The sequence below is a fragment of the Phacochoerus africanus genome, chromosome 1 (assembly GCF_016906955.1).
Source record: "Phacochoerus africanus isolate WHEZ1 chromosome 1, ROS_Pafr_v1, whole genome shotgun sequence".
Classification (NCBI taxonomy): domain Eukaryota; kingdom Metazoa; phylum Chordata; class Mammalia; order Artiodactyla; family Suidae; genus Phacochoerus; species Phacochoerus africanus.
This window is the reverse complement of record NC_062544.1, coordinates 115,306,256-115,327,598: the sequence shown is the minus strand read 5'-3', so window position 1 is coordinate 115,327,598 and position 21,343 is coordinate 115,306,256. Positions and strand designations below refer to the sequence as shown.

The following is a 21,343-nucleotide window of genomic DNA, read 5'->3' as shown; positions in this document are numbered from 1 at the left end:
AAAAAAAAAAAAAAAAGATTCCAAATTTAGTAATTAACTTGTGTTTCACTATGAAGGAAAGTCTCTCTCAGAATGGCTGCTTTTGGAGTTCCCATCCTGGCTCAGTGGTTAACGAATCTGACTAGGAACCACGAGGTTGTGGCTTCTATCCCTGGCCTTGCTCAGTGGGTTAAAGATTCAGTGTTGCCGTGAGCTGTGGTGGAGTTTGCAGACGCAGCTCAGATCCCGCGTTGCTGTGGCTGCAGCGTAGGCCTGTGGCTACAGCTGCAATTGGACCCCTGGCCTGGGAACTTCACATGCCGCAGGAGCAGCCCAAGAAATGGCAAAAAGACCAAAAAAAAAAAAGAATTGCTGCTTGTTTTAAGTAAAAAAAAAAAAAGTTTCATTGGTTGCCTGTCAATTAGTTTAGGGAAAACTGCCTTTTTGATATTTTTTATAATACAGTTTTGTAGAAATAAATTCTACTTTTGGTTCTGGCTAAAACATTTTTGTTTGGTATATTCATATATGTATATTGGGTAACATATATACTTATTGTAAGAATGGCATTTAAGTTAGTGATTTAAAACTGGACTACTTTTAAATATATTCTGTGAACAGAAGTGGTAAATGATTTCTCCTGATAATTTAGTTAAGCCTTCTCTCATTGGAAATACCATTCCATTCACTTCTTTACCCTACCAGAGAGTGAGCTTAAATAGACCAAAGAACAAATGGGAGATTTATAAACTGTTTTTCTCTGTTAAATTGTCCAAAGTACTTGTCTCAAAACTTAGAGATAAATATTTGTCCATTGATATTTCTTACTGTATAAGACAAACATTTCCTGAGTACCTTTTGTGTATGGACTTCTGCCATCTTTGCTGGGAGAAATCACATCCTAAAACCACTCTAGATCCTGCCTTAAAGGGTTATAACTTTATGTAGAGACTTTCTTAGAATGAAATAGCTCTCACACCATTTGGTTTGCTTCTCTTGTGGCAAATGAAGGAAATAAGGATTGAAGTTGCTGAAAGACTTCACCTGGACACTAACCCCCTGAAGTGGAGTGTGGCAGATGTTGTGCGGTTCATCAGATCCACTGACTGTGCTCCATTAGCAAGAATATTCCTAGACCAGGTAATCACAGAGATTTTGAATTTGTAGTCCTCTAGCAAAGGACTATGGATGTAATTGCAATTTATTTACAAGTCTTAGGAAAAAATATTTCTATCCAAAAGGAAAAGTTGCTTCCGTTTTTAGGAGTAGAAATGTGTTATTTATCTGACTTCCTCCATAGTTGAAGCAGATTATCATTGCATTCTCATTTTTCCTAAGACTTTGTTTCCATGCCACTTTAGATGGCTTAAACTCAAGCATGCTGTACTTAATTGTCCTCTGCTTTTCCAAAATAACGATTTGCTTGTTTTTTTTAAAAAATAATTAACATATGTAATGTGTTAGGCTCTAACAGAAATAGTCTGTGGGAGTTCCTGTCGTGGCACAGTGGTTAACGAATCCAACTAGGAACCATGAGGTGGCGGGTTCGGTCCCTGCCCTAGCTCAGTGGGTTAACGATCTGGCGTTGCCGTGAGCTGTGGTGTAGGTTGCAGACGTGGCTCGGATCCCGCGTTGCTGTGGTTCTGGTGTAGGCCGGCAGCTACAGCTCCAATTTGACCCCTAGCCTGGGAACCTCCATATGCCGAGGGAGTGGCCCAAGAAATAGACAAAAAAAAAGTCTGTGGCTTTAAATATTGAAATAGATTTTCTTTTAGATAATTGAGGAGAGTCAAAGCTGAATATCTTTGTAGTTTCCGCCCGTGGCGAAGTAGGTTAAGGATCCGGTGTTGCCACAACTATGGTGTAGGTTGCAGGTGAAGCTCAGATTCAGTCCCTGACTTGGGAACTTCCGAATGCCTCAGGTGTGGCTAAAAAAGAAAAACAAACAAAAAAACTGAACATCTTTAAAAAGCTTTTCAGATTTTTATGAATGTTAGAGTTGGAAAACATTGAAGTTTATAGGTAATATTTCCTTTCAGATTGAGAAAGAATCCTCTAAAAAGATGTTTCCTTTGGTACATTTAGTTGCCAGTTCCAAGACTAGTTAGTTTACTGAATTTCTGCATAAGAATCCATTATGCTTGGTAAAACTTTTACTATTAGTTCTGAAGATTCATTAGTATGGAGGTCTATGAGAGGCATTTGGAAGGAAATGTGTGATACTTACTTAAAGAGAAAAACTAATGATAGAAAAAAGCACAGGGACTCTGATTTTGACAAAGCAGAGTGAACCAGGGCTGTCACGGTCGAGCTGCCACTTATGTGCACATCACAGATAATTTGTATTTTATGCTTTAACAGGAAATTGATGGGCAGGCCCTGTTGCTCCTTACCCTTCCCACCGTTCAAGAGTGCATGGACTTAAAATTGGGCCCTGCCATCAAACTTTGCCATCACATAGAGAGGATCAAGTTTGCTTTTTATGAACAGTTTGCCAACTGAGAAGGACAACCAAAGTAAGCTGTATCTTTGAAGCACAAATGCAGCAAATCCTTTGCCCTGCTATAGAAGTGGAGCTGAAATAGTCCTGGGGCTCTGGGCCTTGCAGGTGTCGGCTTGCTCTCTTTGCACTTTCAGGGAAGGAGGATCCACACAGAGGAAGCAAAAACTGCACAGAAGTGGCTCTAATGCCAGTGAAAGTGTGGTCATCTCTTGTTCAGCAAATTGCAGTTTTTAAACAATAAAAGTTGTGAAGAAAAGACTCATGTAAGAAGAATAAGTATTTCCACTGGTATAACCTGAAGAAGAATAATCTAGGCTGCTGGGAAGCACCCTTTTGGTTTTCCTTTTGTCCTTTCTGTTCCTTCCCATTGTAGATTGAACTTTGTTCTCTGCTTTCTCTTTTCTTGGAAAGAGAGGACATAGCTTTAAGTCAGCACTGATTGGACTGTGCCTGAGGCACATCAGTGCTTCATTGTCATTGTGTTTTTAAGCTTTTTTAAATTAAAAAAGTTCATTTTGGGGATGATTATGTGGCTCTGGGGTTTTGAATGTACAGTCACACTTTGATCCATTTTAAAATCTATTCTTAGGAGTTCCTTTGTTTACTACCTCTGTTGATAATTGAGCTTATAGCCATGTCCATGTATGAGGGGTTTTGTTTTTTGTTTTGTGTGTGTGTGTGTGTGTTTTTTGTATGATGCTATTTGGAAGCTACATGAACACTAAAACTATGACAGAAATTGGAGGGGAAAAACTGTTTGCTTTCTTAGAAACATTGTGTGGCACTTACACCAACCATTTCCTTAAATGATCTGATTTAAGAAATCTATGTCATTGTTTTCTATCTTGACCCAGGTTGGGCTACTATTTCAAGTATTATCTCAAAGACTATTGGTATTTCAGTTGCATTGCTCTCTCCTCGGTTCTCAAAGGGACTTCAGTGGCTTTTATTTTGTGTTTACTTTTCTCTACAGTTGTTTTTCTGACGAAAATTTCATTTTGAAAGTCCTCACTTTGGATAAAAGTCAGTAGGTGTCCCCTGGACCCCACAGTAAGGCCCATTTCCCTTTTCTCAATGTCTCCAGGCAGACTGTGTAGAAGCAGAGCAGAGAGAACATGTTTTGGGGAGTGATGCAGAGCTTCATGTTTCTTTAACAGTGTGTCCTCATTGGCGGGACAAAAATCAAGAGGTGGTTAAGGATTCCGGAAACATCTTTGCCTAGTCACCTTCACACTTTTCTTTAGTTAAACCTTCAAATTGAATGTATTCTACAGTCCAACTCCCACTCAACAACTTGATTTTCTTTTTAGGTGTTTCTTTTGACTCAACTCAAGTTGACATTAATCTACAGGCAAATTTTCACTTATGATTGCGCTGCTAGCTATTGTAGAATAATAGCTTTTGCTGCACTGTTCCAGCCAAGAGGAATGAGGAAAGATACATACATAGATTGCTTCCTTTAAATGGTTTGCTTTGCTGAGTGTTGTTTTTTAAAATTATCCTATTCACCTCCAAATTTATAACCTAATCATTCCTCTTCAAGATTTGAAAATGTTTTAAAATTACAAACTGGGTAAATTTTCAACAACTATACAATTATAAGGTTATTTATTACAATTTAAATTGATTGTGATTTTTTTTTCCTTTTCTCCCCTCCCACCTGTTTTTTTGTTTTGTTTTTTGTCTTTTTAGGGCCTCACCCGAGACATATGGAGGTTCCCAGGCTAGGGGTCTAATGGAAGCTGTGGCCACCGGGCTACACTAGCTCATGGCAACATCAGATCCTTAACCCACTGAGCAAGGCCAGGAATCGAACCTACAACCTCACGGCTCCTAGTTGGTTCGTTTCCGATGTGCCACGACGGGAACTCCCTTCCTCTACCTGTTTTTATGGACCTTGACAAACATTCTGTAATCTGAATCTTCTCTTCATTGGATAGTTTATGAACCACCTTAACTCAAGCCCTCCAACCAAACCATATATTAAAGCATCAACTCTTTGCTTAGATTGCTCTCAGATATACCTGGAAAAAAGCCTCATTTAAGTAAAAGTTAATACATTTGAACTTATCAGAGATCCAGTTTTTAATTTTGATTGATTCTTTGCCTATGGAAGAGAAGCATATATAAAATGCTTGAGAACAATTAGCCTTGAGTAGGTAGAGTTTAGGGGGTGGGTATCTTGCATAATGAAGTTTCTTAAAAGCTCAGCAGTCAAGGCACTAAGGCAAAGAGTTCCTTGAAGAAGATCATTGAAACCAGAAAAAGTCTGGAATTAATTAACATTGTTGTATTATTTAGGAAAATGCTATTTATTTTCTTTAAGAATGAATTTACCAAATGTAACAATGAATATGTTATACTGTCTCTTTCTTGGCTTCTTCAGAAACCATAGAACTAAGGACACCTCCCTTCACAGGTGAGAGGAGCAGAGCCCCTGAAATGTGAAACACATGGCCCTAAGTAGTAGTCTTTGATTAGGTAAAGTTGGCCCTGGCCAGCATGTCTGTTTACACCATAATTGTTCAAGCTCAGCTTTCTCCTAGAGAGAAGCTGACTCTAAATTGGACAAATAAATAGGGTTTCTCTTAATATTTCTTGCATTCTAATACCAAGATAATTGTTTATCAGGCAACTACATTAAAGAGGTATTAAGTTGGTATCCCCCAACTCCTACTCCTAGATATTACATACTTGAGGATAATTTTTTGGAAATTTGGCATAAAACGGTTTTTTTTAATTAAGTTTGATATTTAAATTCCATTTTCCTCATAATGTTGTGGAACTGGATAGCTGTGACAGTCTGATTCCTATGATTCTAAAACAAATTTTAAGCCTGATAAAGCTCACCATGTTGGGGTAAAATGTTTTTATATTGCGCATAGGAACATGAACTTTGGTTTTTGGGTTTTTTTTTTTTTTGTCTTTTTTTTAGGGCACCCATGGCATGTGGAAGTTCCTAGGCTAGGGGTCAAATTGGAGCAATAGCTGCTGGCCTATGCAACAGCCACAGCAATGTTGGATCCAAGCTGCATCTGTGACCTACACCACAACCCATGGCAACGCCAGATCCTTAACACACTGAGCAAGGCCAGGGATCGAACCCGCATCCTCATGGATACTAGTCAGGTTCATTAACCACTGAGCCACGACGGGAACTCCTTAACTTTGTTTTTTAAAGATATCAAACTCTAAATTTATGACAGGTACATTGTGAGGGATAGCATTTGTCTAAATTTCACCTTCAGCTGGCCCCATAACCTCCCTAAGATCAGACAGTTTTCCATGATCCATTTCTGATCCTGAATTGACAGACTTGGAATAAGTGAATGGATTATATCATCCTCCTGAACCTGGAAGTTCACTGGCCAATATAAGCCTATTACTATAGTATTAATGTATTAAGGAAACCTTTCACTGCACGTGAAGATTTGCTATGACATTTTGACTATATTTTGTAGGCTTCTGGGAAATCTGCTCTTTTCCTTTGTAAACGACCTTCATCCCTCTCAGCTGAAGCAGAATTGAGTGGCTAATGCAGGGAATGCATCAATGAGGGCTTTCATCTTACGTATTTGCCTTTCTTTAGTGGTGTAGGTGGCCCCCAGCATCTACATTATAGATATATGAGGTCAGGGAAGGAGAGTTACCAACCTCTGGAGAGATGGGATTCTTGGGTAGTTATTTATTGAATTATAATAGAGGCAGACATAGAAAACCAGTCCAGAGCTTGGCCTTTATATGCTTCTTCTCATGAAGTAAAATTATTCTGTGAGAGAGAGGGCATTGGGCCAAGCTTCCTGAGGATTCAATTATATTTTACTTGTACTCTTGTACCAATTCAGTCACTGATATGGTATGTGAATACAGAATAAAAACTTTAGGAGGCCTTAGGTTGGATAGGACTCAGAACCATCCCCCTTCCTCAAGCCAAAAAGTATTTCTGGGGGCACACAGGACATCAGGGAATTGTAGGTAAGATTTACCTAAATAGGGACATGAGGCAAACTATCATATACCTACTTGGCACCTATCACCAAAGGCTTTCATTTAGGATAGCATGTGCTAATTTAATTGATGCCCAAAGATGCTCTCAGAGAGTTGTTAAGAGCATAGTCTCGACAGTGGAAACACACACCAGGCTTGAATTCTGGTCCTGTATTTTGTGTGTGTGTGTGTGTGTGTGTGTGTGTGTGTGTGTTTATAAATTCAAAAGTGTGTGTGTGTGTTTATAAATTCAAAAGTGTGTGTGTGTGTTTATAAATTCAAAAGTGTTCCATGTTATTAGTTGGCCTTTTGAAGGTGATGGAGAAGGCAGATGAAACAAATTAAGTATCAGTGGGAACTGGGTATCCCCTTTAAAAATTTGAATGTCTTTGGTCCTGGGTCCACTGTAAATAACCATGTGTTATGGTCATGGTGCTGGCTCAGAAACCCTATAGGATAGAGCCTCGTGCAAAGCCAAAAAGAAATCAGTCACTTTCACAGAAGTATAATTGTTTCTTGACTTTATTCACTTTATAATGTTTTGCTAGTGAATTTTGATGATTCCTTCCCATTATGTGAGACTGTGCGTACTTTGGAAATTTGAATTTCTCTACATAAGCCACCAATGGACTTACAGTTTGGGCAGAAGAGTTCTAAACTCCAAGCTCAATACAAAGAGATCTGCTTCTAAACCTGCTCAACTGAGGTTTCTTCTGTACTCATTCCAGATTGCACAGGTAGTTCTGTTTCTGAGGACAGCGTTAGGGGTAAAAGTATAGAAGGTGGTGGAGAATAAGTGCACTGGAGATTGATTTTTTTTGGTTCTGGTGTTTGAGAAGTCTTAGATTTTCACAAGAACTAGCAAAACAAAGAGTGGAGTTTGGGGAAAATGGAAAAGTAGGCCTAAAACTCTGTTCTCATATCTTTTCTGACTTGACACACCATTTGAGTCTTAGTGCCATGGCCTATCACAAAAGACTGTCTTTAGAGGGAAATAAGCCCCAGCCTTGGCAGACACATCTTTAACACCAGCAGTAAAGTGCAGACCTGTAACCCTGAGAAGCAAGGGTCTCCGACTATTTCTGAAGTCAAAGGATGATACTAGCCAGTCAAATGAAGCTACCATTACTAGTAGGGGTGCCTATTCTGAGGATGTGTGGAAATTCAGTCTTAAGGGTTTCTACATGTTTTAATTAATGTAACTGCATGCCTAGCTTATTAGCAGAATGGATGTGGGCAAATAGTGTTAAAAGGATAAGGGTAGGTTTTGGGGATTAATCAAGTCACAAAACAGATGATTGAGGGAGGTTACAAAGTTTAGACAAAATTAAAACTAGACAGTTCCTTAGCTCCTTTTGCAAGAAGTCTCTGGGGAAGTATAGTTTGAATGTTTCTCTTAGAGATTTTTAAGTGCTCAGTTCTTTTCCTTTTCACTTCTTTTTTTTTTTTAATAGTATCTAAAGACAATCAGAGGCCTGCCAGAGTGGGACTTCTGGCTGGTTCCAGCACTGTCCTTAGGCCTCTTTCTCTAACTTGTTGGAACCGATGTACTTTGTTTCATGTATATTGTCCTTTTTTTTTTTTTTTAAAGCTGCATATTTGGAACAAAATGAAATGCATATTGCATTGTATCCTTCCTGACTGCTGTTTTTCTCTTAATTTTAAAAGTTATGCACTGAGGATAAAGTATACTTAAGGAGAAATATGCACAAAAATACTTATTAAATAATTCCCATCAAGTTTGATGGTATAACTTCAAGGGATTAAAAAATGACTATTTTGAATGAATATTTTGTGTGGTTTTTTTTTTTGGTTTGTAAATGAGAGTATGTATAAACTTGTGTTCTATTACGACAGTTTTAAGTGGTTGTGAGAAAATTAAAACAGGTCTTAAGCTATATTTAACTTTCTTTGACAGCAAGAAAGGCATCTTGACCACAGTAACCTTCAAAACTGTTTCTAGTCAGACCTCAGAGAGTCATCTCTGAAGGGAGGAGAAAGTTCCTTCCTGCTTCAGTAAAATGAACCTTTCCAGAATTCTTCCCACTCTCCTATCTGATCCTTTCCCCTCTGAATTTAGGTACTTTTTTTTTTTTTTGGCCACGCCCACACCATAGCAGTGACCCAAGCCACAGCAGTGACAACACTGGATCCTTAACCTGCCGAGCCACCAGGGAATGGACTTCGGTACTTTTTAATTGTGGTTCAGGAAAGATAGGAAGAGCAGAATTTCTCACAGCAAGCTTGTTCCCAGCATTGGGGATTCTACCCCTGATCTCTGAAGACTACTGCTTGTTCCTTTACATTTGCCTTGGCACAGCAGCAACAGGCCTTAGTATTCCAACACATCTGGATGTGCAGAGTACTGCTTTGTGAAAAACTTCATTTTTCAGCTCTGTGTGCAATTTTCCTTGAGCTGTGTCTTCAATCTTATGCCCAGCTATAATTTCTTCTGCTTTGAGTACACATCCTTTTGTTTGGTTCTCGCTGAACTGGACTGTAACTGTTGAGCATACCTGTAAGGGATCTTCTTAGACTTAAAGACAGTAATGCAATTTCCCCTTAACCTATTATTTTCTTAACCTTATTTTCTGTATTTTCCCATGGTCAGTACTTGTGGAGAGTTTTAAATTTTATAAATTAAAAGTCAGTTTAATTTAAAAAGCATTTTGTTGAATGCTTTTTGTACCAGGTACTATGTTGGATTTAAGGGCCAGTAAAAATCAGTTTCTGCCCTCAGGAGGCTCTCATTCAGCTGAGAGAGAGGTGTGTACCTAGTTTAGCAGTGTGAAAAGTTCTAGTGGGTCAGCTCGCACAAAGTAATGTGAATGTACAACAGGGAGAGGAAGATCAGGCAGGACTTGAAGCATGAGTGGCAGTTCATAGAGTAAGGAAAAGGGAACAGTATTCCATGCAACTAGAATGCATGTGAAGGTACAAAAATGTGGAAGTGCATTGTAAGAGAAAGCTGGACAGTTGGCTGTAGGGAGCCAGTAGCATTTTTCCTCTGAAAAATCAAGTTAATATTCCCTTAACCGGAGTTCCCCTCCTGGTTCAGTGGTTAACGAATCCGACTAGGAACCATGAGGTTGCAGTTTCGATCCCTGGCCTTGCTCAGTGGGTTAAGGATCAGGCGTCACCATGAGCTGTGTTGTAGGTCGCAGATGCAGCTCTCTGATCCCTCCTTGCTGTGGCTGTCGCGTAGGCCAGCAGCTACAGCTCCGATTAGACCCCTAGCCTGGGAACCTCCATATGCCGTGGGAGTGGCCCTAGAAAAGGCAAAAAGACACACACACAAAAAAAATCCTATTAACCAAGAAGGCTTTTGGATAGCATTTAACCCTTTTATGTAATTGTAATTTCTTTCTTTTTTTCTTTTTTCTTTCTTTTTTTTTTTAGGGCTGCACCCATGGCATATGGAGATTCCCAGGCTAGGGGTTTAATCGGAGCTGTAGCTGCCAGCCACAGCAACGCGAGATACCAGCCACGTCTACGACCTACACCTGAGCTCACAGCAACGCTAGATCCTTAACCCACTGAGCAAGGCCAGGGGTCGAACCCACAACTTCCTGGTTGTCGGATTCGTTTCTGCTGTGCCACAGCAGGAACTCTTGTAATTGGAATTTCTTGTGGCTATCTTTAGGGAAAATTTCCCTCGATACAGTGTTTAATGTTCAACAAATGTACCACAATGTCTACTGGAATAATACTAACCATACACTGGTATTAAGTCGATCAGCAGGAAGATCAGGCACTGGAGAGCACCAACAAGAGGTGTGGGTGCAAAGACAGAGAGGGCTGAGAGGGTAGGTAAAGTGGAGAGGGATTAGAGGCCCTGGAAGAGGCAGAGTGCAGGTTCCAAGAAGTCAGAGTTAGGTAGGTGTAAGTAAATGTATGCGTGTGTGGAGGGAGGCTCTGGAGAAAAAGTCCAGCAACTTGGTTTTCTTTTGTGAATCACGTTCAAAATGAACAAGAAGGGGATATGTTCACATGCATGTATAAAGGCAACTGGATTAAAATTTAAATAGTTTAAATTACGGGTTTTTTTTTTTGGGGGGGGGGGGAGTCGACTTGGGGCTTGGTTAACCAATCTAAGATGAGCTTTTGGCCAGGGTATTGATCCCAGCAAAGACGCCGAACGTCTAGGCTGAAAGGAATGTTTGTGTGCATAGTCAGATTGTTTACTCAATGACCTGCTTCAGAATAATCCAGGCTATTTGCCGATAATGCAAATTATTGCCCGCCATCTCAGAACAACTGAATTGGAATCTGAGGGTGGAATCCAGGAGTATTTTTAAATAAATTCTGCAGGGGATGAGTTTATCTTGGAGGAGAAAAAGTTTAGCCACAGATCTTCCCTGCTCCAACCCTCCCGACTTGGAACTCGGAGCCGGGGCGGGGCTCTCAACTGGGTTGTTGCAGCCCAGCTCACAGGGTTCCACCTGTGGTGGAGACCCGCGACCCCGCCTCCTCGCCGGCTGGAGCCCCACCCCTGGGGGGTGGGGGAGAGCTGAAGCAGCCAGGGCCCGCCCCAACGCTGGGCCTGGCCAATCAGACGCTGCAATCTCAGACGTCGGGTTACGCGCCGCGCCGAGTCCGCGGCGGGGCGGAGGTACCGGCTCCCAGCTTTGGAGTCTGGGTTGGGCGGCGCGGACCCCGCAGGCAGCGAGGCCGGGCGGGCGGGCTGCAGCGCCCTGCGCCCCTCGCCAGGGTCGCCATGCAGGGCCCTGCCGGGAACACGAGCCGCGCACTGCCAGGAGGGCCGCCCTCCACCGTCGCGTCCGGGGCGGGCCGCTGCGAGAGCGGCGCACTCATGCACAGTTTCGGCATTTTCCTGCAGGGGCTGCTCGGCGTCGTGGCCTTCAGCACGTTGTTGCGTGAGTCCGGGACCCCCGTCCCTCCTCAGACCCTGCGCCGCGAGCCGCGGGTTCAGCCCGGCCTCGGGGGCGTTCCTGCCTCAGGATTTCAGGCCTTGGGGTCCTGGGCCCTCGGTGGAGGTGCCCTCTTCCCGCGAGCCCAAGGCTGGGCATTCCCAGGCGAAGGGGAGCTCTTGCCCCCGACCCAGGTCCTGAGTCCCTCGCCTTATCGCAGCAGCCTCTAGCCAGAGGTGACCCCCTCAACCGTGTCAGTGCGAATTAAAGCTACTCCAATTTCCAGCCTGCGGCCATGACCCCCTGGTGGCATATTCCTTTCTGCCCCCTCTTTATAGGTGCATCTTAGTCTCTCCTTCGCGCTTTGAATCCTCATCCCTAAATCTCCAGTCTGATAATGAGTCTTTTCCTTCACCTTCACTTCTCCAAGACTTAATCTCTCCGGTTTGCACCTGGTGGGCCCCTGGCTTGTTAGGCCCCCCGCAATCCGTTTCCAGAAGGGCCCTCGCCCCCTCCCGGCCCCTGTCACCCAGATTAATTTTCTGTTTCTGTCAGAGTAGGACTCACCCATACTGCCTTCTTCCCCACATCTCCTTTTTCCTCTCCTTTCCCTGAAGAGGCCCACCTGTTTCATATATGTCCCAAGCTTTGCTAATTAAGTTGCATCTCAAGACTCCCCTGGCTCTTCTCTCTCCCAATCCACCTTTATTTGCATTTCAAGTATCCTTCCTTTCCTAGAGACCTGGGCAATTTAGGAGCTTAATGGAGAAACAGATTCAGGGTCTGAGGAGGTCTTGGAATCTCTGTGCTAAGTCACCAGGGGACCTTCCTTCAGAGTTTCGTGAGGGGGAAGAAAGTCCCAGATTGCCTTTGGAAAACTAGAAGTTCCAGCATGTCATGTATGCCATGTGGTGAGGGATTATATTGTTTTCTTAATGCATATCCTTTATTAAAGTAACAAGAAGCCTAGTGCCCTTATGATTGCATTTTTGAGGAAGGAGGGGTCATAAATATTTACAGAAGCATTAATTCCAAAATGACTTGTTCTCAAAACTTCCCCACTGTGTTCACGTGGGCAGAATGGGAAGTTCCTGCAGAAAGTATGCTCCTTGGCGTCTGGGAAGGATTCTGGTGGTGTGTGCTTGTGTCATGTAGCGTCCAGTTGCCAGAGTTGCAGCTTTGCTTGTTTATGATGCAGGGTTTATTTGGGTGAATTCTCCCAGGCTTTAGATAACCCTGAAGAGACTGGGGGTTTTTTTTGTTTGTTTTGTTTTTTGTCTTTTTAGAGCCACACCTGCAGCATATGGAGGTTCCCAGGCTAGGGGTTGAATCGGAGCTGCAGCCACTGGCCTACACAACAGCCCCAGGAGCGCCAGATCCTTAACGCACTGAGCTAGGCCAGGGATTGAACCCACATCTTCATGGTTGCTAGTTAACCACTGAGCCACGACAGGAACTCTTGAAGAGGCTCTTTTTTTTTTTTTTTTTTTGTCTTTTTGCCATTTCTTGGGCCGCTCCCGCGACATGTGGAGGTTCCCAGGCTAGGGGTCTAATCAGAGCTGTAGCTACCGGCCTACGCCAGAGCCACAGCAACGCTGGATCCGAGCCCCGTCTGCAACCTACACCACAGCTCGCGGCAACACCGGATTATTAACCCACTGAGCAAGGGCAGGGATCGAACCCGCAACTTCATGGTTCCTAGTCGGATTCGTTAACCACTGCGCCACAACGGGAACTCCTGAAGAGGCTGTTCTTGAACACCACTTTTTTTTTTTCTGGTCGTCCGGCCTTCATAAGTCTTGCAGCAAGTCCCAGACTGTATATGTTTGCTACTCTTTCTCTGCTTTTCAGTCTCTACTTGTCTTGCTGTTTTCCCTGTTGAACAAATAGCCACTTGTTCCCACAGTAGTAATTTCTGATGACTTAGCCAAAATCAGCTGCTGACTTGGGCACATGAATTGTATATATGTGCGTTTAAGACATTGTACGTGGGTCTGCACTCCCCTTCCCACTTCTTTCTCCTCCTGCTGGCCTTCCTTTCTCTCTGAAGGAACTCCAGGCTTAGGTTTTATGTTGTTCCCTAACCTAAGATTTCTTAGCAGAGCCCTGGCTGTTTTCATGGGATTAATTGATGCTGATGGTCCCACTTGTTCCCCTGGGTTTGATACTTGCAACTCACAGAGAGAAATGTGATTATGACAGGGCAGAGTTGCTCAGAGCTGAGAAGTGTGCAGGGTTGAATGTGTTCAGAGTACCGGTGCTGGCCCTGCAGGTCTTGAGGGACACAGTCACTTATTTACTTAATCTTTAGTGAGCACAAGTGCAAATCCCACTGTGGTTGGTATTTTCTCTATACAAAGGTGGGACTAGGAAGCAGTGTCTCACTCAGTGTTAGGCTAGATATGGAGAGAGCTTGTGGTAATGGGTTCTGGGACAATGAAGAATAGGGGTGATGAGGGGAAGAGCTGGAAAGGCTAGAACGTGTCTTCCCTTGACATAGGCATGGACATGAATCGAGAGCCCTATTCCCCCACCTACAAGCAGATGGCTGCCCAAAGAGAGTCCCACTGACTGGGACCAAGGGAAGGACCTTTCTTATCTCAGACTTGTTGCTTCTATTGAAGTAGAACTGTGGAGCTTTTTCCATTTTGCAAGGCTGCGAAGGGGAGGGAATCTCTTAAGGAGTTTACATTTTGGAATGGACTTTGCTGGGAAAAAGGAAAGGGGGTGGAGCTGATCTCAAGGAAGTGCACCTGCAAGCTGCTCGGCAGTCTTCTTGGTGCAGCTGTCCATTCCTCGTTTTGCCATAGCTGCTGTCAGAAGTGGAGCCTCCCATGATAAGACTGCTCATCTTGCAGCCCTTCAGGGAGGTCTGGTTTGTTAAGATGAGGCCACTCCATCCTTTATCAATTCCATCATTGGTTTCTTCAAACATATTTTAAATACCAACCATCTCTCCAGAGCAGGTGAAACTAACAGTCCCTGTCCTCTTTGGAGTCACAGTTTTTCCCTCTGGGTGCTATTGTCCCACTGGGCAGTGGGCTCAGACACTTCTGAAATTTCCCCAGTTTGGGGAGGGTACTAATCTCTTCCTGTTAGACTAGCTCTGTTCAATAAAGTGGTCTCTTCTCTGCCAGACAGGCTATCTGGTACTTTCATCACTTCACATTCTGATTTCAGTGAATCCTCAGACAACTGTCTTTTTCTTTTTCTTCCCAGAAAATCACTTTTTTCCTCCATTTATAGTTTGTTGTGTTTTTTACTTGGAGGTAAATGTTACCTAGAGGAAGCCTCTCATATATCTTAGATCTCAGGAGAGGATTTTGATTCTCATGGGGATTTCTCATCCTGGTCCTTGGCTCACTGTATGGGGATCTTCAGGTGCCTCAGTCCAGGCACTTGAGAGTTGGTATTTCCAGTTGATACATGTAGCTGATTCTTCAAGCTGCATAAACATACTATTATAGGCCACCATCTGCCTATAATAAGCCTGTTCCAGTGTCAGCATCACCTTGTTCAACTTTCCAGAGGCTTCAGCCAAGGTACCCTCTGTGTGCAAGGAAAGCTGAACAAACTCAGAGGCAAGCTTAGAAAGGGACATCCCCCTCTGGGTTTTCTGGAATGTCACTGAAAGGCTCTGGGTGTCTGAGTAGAAAGAAGTACATTAAATGAGGGACCTTTGTCATGATCTAACTGCCAAGCAATACCTCCAGTTTGGGTGGCTTTATCTATAGTCTGGGACTCAGTGAAGTCCCAGAGGAAAAGAGCTAAGCAGGTCTGGAGATCATAAATTGTTCTAGCACAGGGCAGTGGCCTGCCTGTCAGCCGAAGGTCAGTATTGACCAGTGTGTGTGTTGGTGTTTGTGGATATTCTCAAAACCCATATATGCAAAGCAAACTGAAGCCTCCTTCAGCATGAACCATCAGAGTCCTAGGCTAAAGTGTAGACAGAATTGGCTTTTACCAAAGCAAGCAATTTGAGAGGTTAAATAAATCTACCTGCCTACTGTCACATTACAGATTTGGGGGCTAGCCAGCTGGGAGAAGTTGTCAGTGTTTTACAGGAACGTGCTGGTGTTGAGAAATGATAGATAGCTCTTTTCCTGAGGCCCAAAGTAACATCACAGGCCAGTCTACCCAGATTTGAAATATTAATCTCAAGTAAGAGTTCCTGCTGTTTTTATGGCATGGTGAACTGGCCTCCCTGTGTATTCTATACAGACGTCCTCATGTTGGGACAACTTTTCCTGGGATCACCTCTCCCCACTCCATCCCAGTTTTTATCTTGAAAAATGTCACATGTAAAGAAAAGATGAAAAATAATTCAATGAATGCCCATCTGCCCTCTACCTAGATTCATAAATTGTTCACACTTTGCTGCATTTACTTTATCTCTTTATACTTTTTTTTTTTTTTCTGGCTGATCTATTTGAAGGTAAGTTACAGCCAGCATCATACTTTCTCCCTAAAAACTTCAATTGAGTCTCCTAAGAATAAGGACAGTTTTCTCCATAACCAGTTTCATGATCATACCTATGAAAATGTATATTTCCACGGTGTTATGTAATATCCAGTCCATATTCACACTTCCCCAGATGTCACAGGTCTCATAGCTGGAGTTCTGAAAAACTGCGATCCAGTCAGTGTCAATACATTGCATTTGGTTATGTTTTTAAGTCATTTACGTACCCTAGAGAATCTGCCCTACACACATGCGCACGTGTGCACACACACACACACAGAGTTTTTTTGTTTTTGTTTTTGTTTTTGTTTTCCTTAACTACCATTGCATTTGAAGAAGTCCTGGCCAGTTGTCATGTGTCATGTACCACCTTCGGGTCTTGTCTGGGTACTACCTTTTTGTGGTGTTTGGGCAGTTTCACTGACCTCTCTGTTTCCTGAGTTTGGTCTGGAGTTGCTGTTGGATTTCATTGAATGCTCTGTGACTGGTGCTCTGCGCTTCATATTACATCTCACCAGGCAGCACATGACATCAGGCAGTCCCTCTATTAGTGATAATATGGTTGGTTACTGGGCAAAGAGCTCCAAAGGTCTCCAGCTTCCTCCCTTGTAAAGGTACATTTTCCTCTTTGCAATTAATAAATGATCTCTGTAGTGATGATACTTGAGATCCTGTGACTATTCTGTTCCCCAGTGACTTTTCACTCCTGGTTAAATAATGAAACCCAGTGATGGGTTTTAGAAATGAAGCTGGAGCTCATGAGTGAAGGCGCTGTCTCTGGGCCTGGTACCCAACACACAATAAATGTTACTTCCCTTTCCTCCCCCGGAGTGCCAGCCAGGGCACAGGAAGAACATGTCTTTCTGTCCCAGGCTGGTATTATGCCCACGGGGAAAGGAGTTTTGCTAACATTAGCATGATGGCTGGTTGGTTGGGGAGGTGTCTTTATTTTTAGGAAGTTTTCTAAATGCTGCTTTATCTAGTAGCATTTATCCATAATGGTGATTGACTCCTTTATGTGTAATAAAACATCACTAATTTGGATTAAAATCAGGGCAAGAAGGAGTTGTCTGAATTAGGGAATTGTCTGAGTTGTAGAGTTATATAATAAAATGCATTTTTTAGACTTAGACCTCCATTTGTCAAATATTGCCCTATAGGGGCCTGTCAAGCTTCTACTGCTTTAATGGTCTGTTTAAAATTCTTTACATTTAGTATAATAATTGTATGAAGATGAAGTCTTGTTGAAATTTTGTAAGTGGTTGAAAAATAGCAACATCCCTGGCGCTGGAACAGATCTGACCTGGCTTTCATTTCTGCTCCTGCCATGTACTGCCCTTGAGCAACCCCCGTATTTCTTAAAGCTTTGATTTCCTCCCCAGCAGGATGAGGATGATGGTTTTTCTGGAACTGTGAAGTTTGGAAAGCCTGTAAGGAAGCTGGCTCAGTGTCAGGCACATGTTGGGCCCTTCATAGCGGAGGAGGGGGAAAGGCAGATGCCATCAGCCTCATTGTGGTGACTCTGTTTGCATTCATGTGTTCAGGTGAAGAACATCTCACAAGTGCTGGAGTAACTTGTTTTCTGAATTAGGTTAAACATTGCCATTTCTGTCTTGTTTACTCAGTATCTCTACCTTTAACCTTCTTCTGTTAGATTGCATATTAGTAAAAAACTATAACCCAGCAAGCACAACCATTGTCACTTCCAAGTTAGTATGCACCCAGACCAGGTGGTTTTGGTGTAGGTGGTAATCTCTTTCCTTCACTTGACCCTTTCTTGTGTTTTCACCTACAGTCTCACATAGGCCTTGAGAGGGCAGCGGGTAGACTGGGGCAGCCCATTTACAGGTGGTTGAACTGTGTCCGAGTCCCTGGCTTCATCAGCCCCAGGCCCCATGGTAGCAGGTGAGGGCACTTGGCCGCTAAAGCTGGCTTTGCTGCAGCTGGCTTTTTTATTGAGTCCCCGTGTGCTAGCTCTTGTGCTTTTAGCACTTGATGTGCCTCACAGAAATGTGGAATAGGGTGATTTTCATGTTACAAACAAGGATGGTGAGCAGGGGAAGTGTGTAGCACCAGGTCCCAGTCAGTAGCTGCAGAGCTGAGATGTGAGCCAGGTCCCTCAGACCCCAAATGCTCTCAGCCACTTCCCCTGGCGCCTTTTTTCACTCCCTCCTTTCCACACAGGTGCGCTTCTGACTACTCTCTATCCCCGGCCACCTCACCTCATTTTCTTCTTATTTGGACCAGCCTGAGTTTCTTAATAATTATATTTTATGTTCAAAGTAGTATCTGGAACTTCAGACTGTTTTGTGGCTATTGATAACATTAACCATATGAATTGTGGATGAACTACCGGTTATTTTGTGGATGTATGAGTTACAGCTTGCATTTGCTTTTCTGGCCCGGCTGAGTAAGGATGGTGATTCCACTCTGGGACCAAGGTCCAGACTCTGAGGCAGAGCCTTCCAGGGCCTTGGGAGAAGCATACATGGTCCATTCTGTAACTGGGGAAGAGGGATTTCCAGGGCCCTTGGTGATTTCAGGTTACCTGCAGGTTTACAGATTTGTTTCCCTGGTGCTTTGTGCTTTATGACTATGAGGAAAATAGTTAATGTTAAGAGTTAGGGATGGCCCTTAAGAGTTATCCTTTTCTTCATGGCATCTGTAGAAGAGGTCCATGCATCTCTTACATCACTCCAGTGCTAGAAAGTTATCCATTTAACTCAGGGTTTTTCTTTTCTTTTCTTTTTTTTTTTTTTGGTCTTTTTGTCTTTTTTGTTGTTGTTGCTATTTCTTGGGCCGCTCCCGCGGCATATGGAGGTTCCCAGGCTAGGGGTCTAATCGGAGCTGTAGCCACCGGCCTACGCCAGAGCCACAGCAACGCGGGATCCGAGCCGCGTCTGCAACCTACACCACAGCTCACGGCAACGCCGGATCGTTAACCCACTGAGCAAGGGCAGGGACCGAACCCGCAACCTCATGGTTCCTAGTCGATTCGTCAACCACTGCGCCACGACGGGAACTCCTAACTCAGGGTTTTCAACTTGGCACCATTGACATTTTGGGCCAGATAACTCTTTGCTGTGTGCCCTTTCCTGTGCATTGTAGGATGTTTAGCAGCATACCTAGCCTCAATCCACTGGACATGAGTAGCTCCTTCACCCCCACCCCCATAGTGACAACTCAGAATATCTCCAGACATTGCCCAAAGTCCCCTGGGGGGCAGAATCACCCATTGGGAACTTTATTTATTCAGTTTGTGGATTACTTAGCAGACTGTCATATGAGCCCTAACAAAACAGATCTGCTAAGGACCTGAGCACCAAGTACAGTGCTGGGCTGCCTTGACAAGGGAGAGCTGGGACCCAGTCCTCTGTCCTTGAGGGGCTGGCGCATCATTACAGTGCAGTGTGAAGAGGTCAGTAGACGTTTGAACAGACTTGAGAGGAGGGATGAGAGATTCTGCCAGGAGACCTCAGAAAGAGACCACAAGGAAGCCCTGCTTCATCACAACGCTGGAGGTGGAGGAGACACCAAGGGCTCTCAGTACAGAGGGAGTGGTGAGGGCAGGGGTCCAAGTGGGAGATCATGGACATGGCCATCAGTTCTGGGGGATGGAGATGGGGCGGCAGAGGCTCCCAGAAAAACAGCCAGTTCCAGAGAGCCACCTTTACTCAATTCAGGCCTGTTTTCTACACCTTACACTTAAAAGGATGGTGAATTACATTATTGGGTGGTAAGTCAAGTTCTGCGTTTACCTCATGCTTCTTTTGGATTGTTTCTCTGAGACTCTTTGCTTTAAAACCATGTAATCACATCCCAGACCTCATGGGTTCCCCTTGGGGGAGGTCTCCTGTTTGTGTCTGTGGGGCTGTAGGAGAAGAAACGAGGACCCAGTGACCTTCTCCCAGCCCCCGTCCTATTGGCCGTGGATCCTCAGATAGATGGCATGATAATGTGGGCAGATCCGCTGGACCCGCTCCATGCCAGGCGTTGCGGATTAGCCTAGTTAGTCCTCACAGCCACCCTGAAAAGTAGGTGCTAATATTGTCTCCATCTCATAGGTAAGGAAATTGAGTCACAGGGAAGTTAAGTAACCTGCCCAGGGTCACACAGCCAATGAGTGGTAGAGCTAGGCCTTCTGGTTCTGGAGACCTTGCTTTAGGCTAATGCAGCAAGCTACTCATTATTAACAGGCTTCTGTTGACTGTCCACCACACTCCACATGGGTGTAGACAAGTAGATATGCTTCCACCTGTAGCTCTTTGGTTCAGCCTCAGTTGTGGACAGCTGTCAGGTGTGGTCGCAGAGACTAAGGCAGTTTGGGGCGATCCTGGGAACCTCTGGCCCCTCTGAGTGCGGCCCCAGCTGTGGTGGGCTTGGGCTTGGCTAAAGAACCTCTCCTATGAGAACTCCAGCCCTCTGCATGGTCTCGTCTGCACTATAACAGTGAGGTTGTCAGCCCTTGAAACTGCCTTTCCCCCTGGGAGAAAAAGACTCTCCCTTGAGTTACTGAAGCCTTGTCTTATCTGACCTGGTCTCCCCCTTTTCCTTTGATTAGTGTGTCCTCTTCATTCCAAAGGAACTGCCTTGAATGAGGAGGAGGCTGGAGCAGGCGAGTCTGATGTGGTGTGGGGTGTTGGGACAGTCAGGAAAGGGATATTGGGGAAGAAAGGTTTGTTCAGCTGACTGGGGCACTCAGCTAGTGTTTTCCTTGGGCTCCAAAATTTCTTTTAAAACTTGGTGTCAGGTACTTGTGGCTTTTCCTATCACCAGCAAGTGATCGGCGTCAGGATTTCATGCTTTTCCTTTATTTTTCTTTCACGGACCAAGTTGTATGCACAGTAAGTTAGGACATATGCAGCATCAATGTTGTGTTTTTTATACATTCACTTTTCTCAAAATGCTTTACCCACCCCCACCCCACCCCAACTTTTGTTCTAGCCCATGGGCTTTTCTTAATGTCATCAGTGTTCTTCATAGGCTTTTTTGTTTTCTTAGAAGATGTTTTCACTTAACATAAAAAACGACGTAGAAGGATAAGACAGTGACAACACCTGGTTAAATGACACAAGTCAGCCTCCAGCCCTGCAGGAAGAGTTGAACAGCGGCGGGATGTAGAACGCCTCTTGCCAGTCTTGGCCCAGATGGCATCAGAGCGTGAGGGTAGGTTTTCTAACTGCATAGCGAGTTTAGGGCTAACATACAGGCAGGTGGTTCCAGCAAGCCTGGCTGCCTGCCCCTGTGTGTGTCCCTTGAGTGTGTGTGCAGCATACATGCATCTGCTCGTCCCCAGCAGGGTTTTGCTGTGGGGTTTCCAGGCAGCAGTGTCGAAGACTACAGGTCTGCTATTTCTACTGCTGCCCTACCCTCAGGCTTGGCCCTGGAACCACCCGGAATTTAGAAGCACAGGAAAGGCTGGTGACAAGGGACAGTGTTGGTGGTTTTGCTGACACAATATAGGGAGACTTAAATGAATGTGTATTTTATGTCAAGAGCCTAGCTTTTATTGTTCTGTCTTCAGATTTCTCTGAGAAATCT

General features: G+C 44.0%; 2 protein-coding genes across 4 annotated transcripts in view; both read left to right on the top strand.

Moving 5' to 3' along the window:
• SFMBT1 (Scm like with four mbt domains 1) overlaps window positions 1–3,007 on the top strand; it is a 157,799-nt gene extending 154,792 nt beyond the window's left edge. For all 3 annotated transcript variants that reach the window (XM_047776728.1, XM_047776720.1, XM_047776738.1), the window contains 2 exons: window positions 991–1,119; window positions 2,341–3,007. In XM_047776728.1, coding sequence (XP_047632684.1) covers window positions 991–1,119; window positions 2,341–2,481 — 270 coding nt within the window. In that variant the 3' untranslated portion in view covers window positions 2,482–3,007. The remainder of the gene's footprint in view (window positions 1–990; window positions 1,120–2,340) is intronic.
• Window positions 3,008–11,111: 8,104 nt separating this feature from the next.
• Window positions 11,112–21,343, top strand: part of STIMATE (STIM activating enhancer) — a 72,445-nt gene continuing 62,213 nt past the window's right edge. Inside the window, exon 1 of the mRNA XM_047776707.1 lies at window positions 11,112–11,346. Within this exon, the coding sequence (XP_047632663.1) occupies window positions 11,187–11,346 (160 nt within the window). The 5' untranslated portion in view covers window positions 11,112–11,186. The remainder of the gene's footprint in view (window positions 11,347–21,343) is intronic.